Source organism: Eupeodes corollae, chromosome 1 (genome assembly GCF_945859685.1).
Source record: "Eupeodes corollae chromosome 1, idEupCoro1.1, whole genome shotgun sequence".
Classification (NCBI taxonomy): Eukaryota; Metazoa; Arthropoda; class Insecta; order Diptera; family Syrphidae; genus Eupeodes; species Eupeodes corollae.
The window spans coordinates 78,625,029-78,630,284 of NC_079147.1; the positions used below are offsets into that span (position 1 = coordinate 78,625,029).

A 5,256-nucleotide genomic window follows, 5' to 3' on the forward strand; every position below is an offset into this window, starting at 1 on the left:
CAAATCTGATTATAAAGATCGAAATTTTCATTATTATTAAATTCAAATTTACCTCCAACCAGAGTTTCTCTTCGATTGTCCGCAGATCCCACTGGTTCCATTAGTGTAAAATTAGCATCAAAATGGTACATAGACGGTCGAATCTGGTTTTGGTGACGTCTTACATATCCAGTTTGTGTTTGGACTCCATACATTTTATTACCAAATACTTCTTTAATAATTCCTTTCGACCATTTTTTTGACTTCAAGTATTCACGCACGAAAACCTCCTGGGATCATTGAAATTTGGGAGCGGTGGTCTTCAGTTTTAACTTCTTATCTGCTAGAACAAAAGATGATAGTGGGTTTCGATACTGACGTCCATGAAGTAGTTCAGCCGGAGACTTAAGTTAATCTCCATTAGGTGTTGATGGATAGGTAGCTAAAAACGTGTTGATTGCCTTATGGGAGTCTTTTTTATCTACCATGTTCTTTTTAAACGATTCTTTGAAAGTTCGAACAAACTTTTCAGCTTCGCCATTCGATGCCGGGTGAAACGAAGCTGTTCGGTAGTGTTGAATTGAATGGTATTCCGAAAATTCTTTGAATATTTGTGCGGTGAACTGGGTTCCGTTGTCGGCGACAATCATTTTCGGAAGTCCTTCAATCGCAAATTTGGATTGGATCGCCTTGATAATTGCTTCGGAAGTAATAGCTGATATTGACACCACAAACGGGAACTTTTAAAATGAGTCTACACAAACAAGCAACATTTTATTGAAAAATGGACCGGCAAAGTCCAGATGTATCCTTTCCCATGCTTCGTCCACCGGAGGCCAACTTCTATACTCCCGTTTTGGATCAGCTGCTGCTTCTTGGCAGATGGTACATCACGCTATCATCTTATCAATTTGTTTGTTGCCTGGGAACCAGAGATACTGCCGTACTAGTCGTTTCATTCTTTAAACCTTCATGAATGTACCTTAGAACTCTGGGCTGCATCACTTCCGGAATAACAACTCGGTCGCAGTCAGCACTAAGAAGAATAACATTATTTTGAATTATCAAAGCCAGCTTACGACCAATATAAGGTTTCAATTCAATTTCGTCATTAGCCAGCCAACTCGGCCATCCATTTTTTATGTTACCGGCAACTCTTTTGAGAACTCCGTCCTTTAAAGTGTATTTACCTATAGATTTAGCATTTAACGGACCTCTTTCCAAATCTTCCATAACAGTGTTCACTTGATGAAATTCGTTTTCCAGTTTATCAAAGTCTGCATCGGGACCCACTGCAGACGCGATAGCGCATCAGCTTTCCCATGTTTAGACGTTGATCGGTATTTGATTTGATAGTTGTAGGCCATAAGCGTTAGGGCCCAATTTCGATTGGGATTGAATATGGTTGTCAAAGGCTTATGGTCCGTCCGTCATACATAGCAATGGAATTTGTTGACTATATATACGATTGATAATGCCTCCTTTTCTATCTGGCTATATAATTTTTGGTGCTTATCGAGTGTCTTGGAGGCAAATGCTATGGGTCTCTCCGTCCCATCCGGATATCTATGCGATATGACAGCCCCAATGCCGTAGCTGGAGGCATCTGTAGATAAGATTAGAGAAAGTGAATCATCAAAATGAGCTAACCCCGCAGCTTGTAATATACTGTTTTTTAAAGTGTCCATTGCATTTTGTTGACAAGCAGACCAAACAAACTCAGCGTCTTTTGCACGGAGTGCATTAAGTGGACCTGCCACCTGCAAAAAATTGGGTATAAATTGGTTATAATAGTTCAATTTACCTTTTAAGGCTTCCAATTTCGTTAGATTTGATGGCAGTGGTATGTTTTCGATGGCTTCTAGATGCTTTTCGGATAGACGAATACCAGCGGCAGACAGAGTATGGCCTATATATTCCAGTTCTTTTTAAGCAAAAGTACATTTCTGCTGATTGCACCGAAACACATTACTTTGAAGGCGACCAAACACCTCCTTCAACGTCTGCAAATGCTCCATGTCATCCTTACCCGAAACAACGATGTTATCCAGATATACTGTACAGGAAGGTCGGCAAACAGTTGCTCCATTATATTCTGGAATTCACCCGGTGCGCTGCTTATGCCAAACGGTAGAAGTTGATATTGGTACAATCCAAAAGGTGTATTTATCACAGCCATCTCCTTCGACTCATCATCCAACTCGATTTGAAGATAAGCATCCGAGAGATCTATCTTTGCAAACATTTTCCCTCCACGAAGAGTATGAAAAATGTTACGAATACAAGGTATAGGATGTCGATTAGCAATAAGCTGTGGATTAACACTAGACTTAAAGTCTCCACAGATTCTTATGCTACCATTCTCTTTCTGTACAATTACCACGGGAGCTGCCCACTGCGTACGATGTACCTGTTTCAGAATCTGCAACTAAGCGATCCATCTCTTTTTTCGGGTCCTCTACAAGTGCATACGGAATCGGCCTCAGTCAAACGAACTTTGGAACAGCCCCTTCTTTGAGTGCAAGGTGGGCTTTATACTCTTTGCACCTACCCAATCCTGTTGAAAACAAATCAGCATGTGCCTTACACAGTGCTTGAATGCTGTTGAGCAATGAGTCACTTGAGTTGATTGATGAAACGGAATGTTGAATACTGAGGTAAAATGCCCTAAACCAGTCCATTCCTAGGATGTTGGCACCACCACTGTCCACGACTAGTGGGTTTCTTCCTTATACGAAACATCTACTTTCAGTTCTCCTCTAATGGAAAGCGGTGATCCACCATATGCCTGCAAGGCCTTGTTCGTAGTAAAACATTTGCGTTGACCCAGTTGTTTATAACCCCCATGCCCTACTAACGAGCACGATGCTCCTGTGTTTACTTGAAATGACATCATCTTACCACTGACTTTTAGCACCATCATGATGCCCGAGCTTGAACCAAATTGCCCGTCAGCGTGCGATTACACAATTTCGGAAAAATGTAACCTCTCTGCTAAATCACCAAAAGACCTGTTTTGCGATTGCGACTTTTGCTGGCGATGAGAGCCTTTTTGATACCGCTGATTCTTACGATTTTTGTTTTTGCAACTCGACTTCTTATTAGTTCTCCCTATTGGATATCAGCATCCGGTGGAATAACCACTACGTCTACTTCCTTTCCATCATCTGGGATATTATCAACAGTAATGTGTATATATTTGAATAGCGCTCTCCATAAAAGCTCTTACAATTAACTGTTGTAAAAGCCATTTATCTACAAATCCAGCAAAAACAAAAATTAACACGGTTTTGGTCAAATGTGTACTCAATCAATTACATAACTTTTACCATGACTTACCACCACGAACAAGAAGCAATTCTTTTTATGATATCTTTTTCCAGTATTTTAAAACAACTTGAAAATAGCGTTTTAGCTCAACGAAATTAAATGACAAAACAGATCTACATACATGCTTGCTATTTATTCAAAGAATATTTAAATCAAATCCTACTTTTTGAAAAGTATCAAACTCAAATTTTCAAAAATACCGAAATGTCCACTCTTCGCAAGAGGTAGTACTCTTGAAAAAAAAAACTCTCGATGACATAGGCAAGGATCGAACCCAAAACCTCTGGCATGCCAGTCCAACGCATAATTTTTTTAAATTAATTTTTATTCAATATTTCTTAAAACTATCTTAAAGCTAGACAAACATTCATAAAACTAGCCTGATTAACCAGAGCGTGCAACTAACTTACTGGTCCCATACGGAATCTTTAAATTAAAATATAACCCTTAATACTAATGCCTTTCGGCCCTAGGATCTATTTTACTTTAATTCATATTATTTATTTTTATTTATTAGTAAATTAAAAAAAAAACTGATTTGAATATCTTTTTTTATTTTTATTTAAAAACTACTTAAAATTAGGTCCTTAAATAAAACTTAAAGCTAACTTAAACTACCTATTCTACCTATAAACTACTTAAAACTAGAACAACCACAGCAGCAAATCTAACTCTCTGCTCACAAGGTAAAGTGGCTTAAGTCGTTTTTTAACATTTTTCGGGAGAACGAATTTAAACTTTAAAAAATATATAAGGAGAACCGTTTTGAGTAGAAACATGAAAATTAGACACAAACATTATAATTTTCGTCTCTTTTTCTTTACATTGAAGGACCAACAAAATAAGTTTAATTAAAGTTTTTATAAGCAAAATTTGTCACTTAAGCCCTTTTACCTGTTTCTAATTTGTATATTAAACTGGGTTATGGTACTTAAGCCGGTTTTCCGAATTTCGTTTCAATTCTTGTGTGAGCTTACTTATACATAAGCCGTTTTTTCCTTTTTTTATATTTTACTTCATTTTTACTTAAGACTTTTTTCTATTAGGAAATTTTTATTAAGTTTTATTAAAATAAAAGTTATTATAGGAAAACAAAACATAGAAATAAGTTAATACAAAAATTAGACTGTAATAAAAGAAGATAGCTTTACCACCTAGTCAAAAGTACCATCTTCGACTTCTTCTGTAAGATCCGGATGAAAGTCTGGTTTTGCTTCAGTTCAGAGAGTCTTATAAAAGTAATGAAACTGCTCATCAATCAATGGGAGCAGCTCCATAAGATCTTGTTTTTTTGCTTCGTTGATTTTGTTTGGTCCATCGTACATCATTTCAAGAGGGCCTGTGCTTAGTTCATTACATCCTCGTTTTTTAATATTGAGTATTTGAAATGGTTCTTGCTCTCTTAGAGAATTCTTATAACAAATGTTGAATGGAGCATCTGATGTGAAACGAAGCCATCTAATGTTCCTCCAATCTATTTTGTTGTTATTGTCATTAACTTTGCGAAAAATGCATTTATTTTTAACAATCAACCCAAAGTTGTAAAATTTGGATCGAGACATCTCAATTACATCAAATTTTGTTTTGGTTCCGACTCCCCGTACAAACTGATACCAATCTCTTGGGTGGTGAATTTTGTAGTTAGTTCTTTTTTTCTTTCTTTCTATAATGGATTGGTCTATGTCATTTTGTGATCAATATACTTTAAATTGTTGGTTTCATTACAAACGAACATCAACATCATTAATGCAACCATCTTATTTTTATTTTCCCCGAAACAGTTGTCACTGTAAAAAGTGACATGCTCGGTGTCTGGTGGTAGGGAAGAGGGCGAATTTATATGTTCAAATAAGCATGAAGAAATCTCATTGCCACCTCTATTGGCAACAGCTTCATGCCACATGTAACAGTGGGGAGTGCCTTTTACGCAGTCGTGTACAGTCAAAT

General features: G+C 37.0%; 1 protein-coding gene across 1 annotated transcript; it reads right to left on the reverse strand.

The window, feature by feature from the left end:
• Window positions 1-389: 389 nt before the first annotated feature.
• LOC129940569 (uncharacterized protein K02A2.6-like) lies at window positions 390-2,224 on the reverse strand. The gene is made up of 3 exons (XM_056048951.1): window positions 2,009-2,224; window positions 1,446-1,739; window positions 390-719 (listed from the first exon to the last, which is right to left on the reverse strand). Exons 1-3 carry the CDS (start codon window positions 2,222-2,224, stop codon window positions 390-392), a joined length of 840 nt encoding a protein of 279 aa, XP_055904926.1.
• Window positions 2,225-5,256: the final 3,032 nt, after the last annotated feature.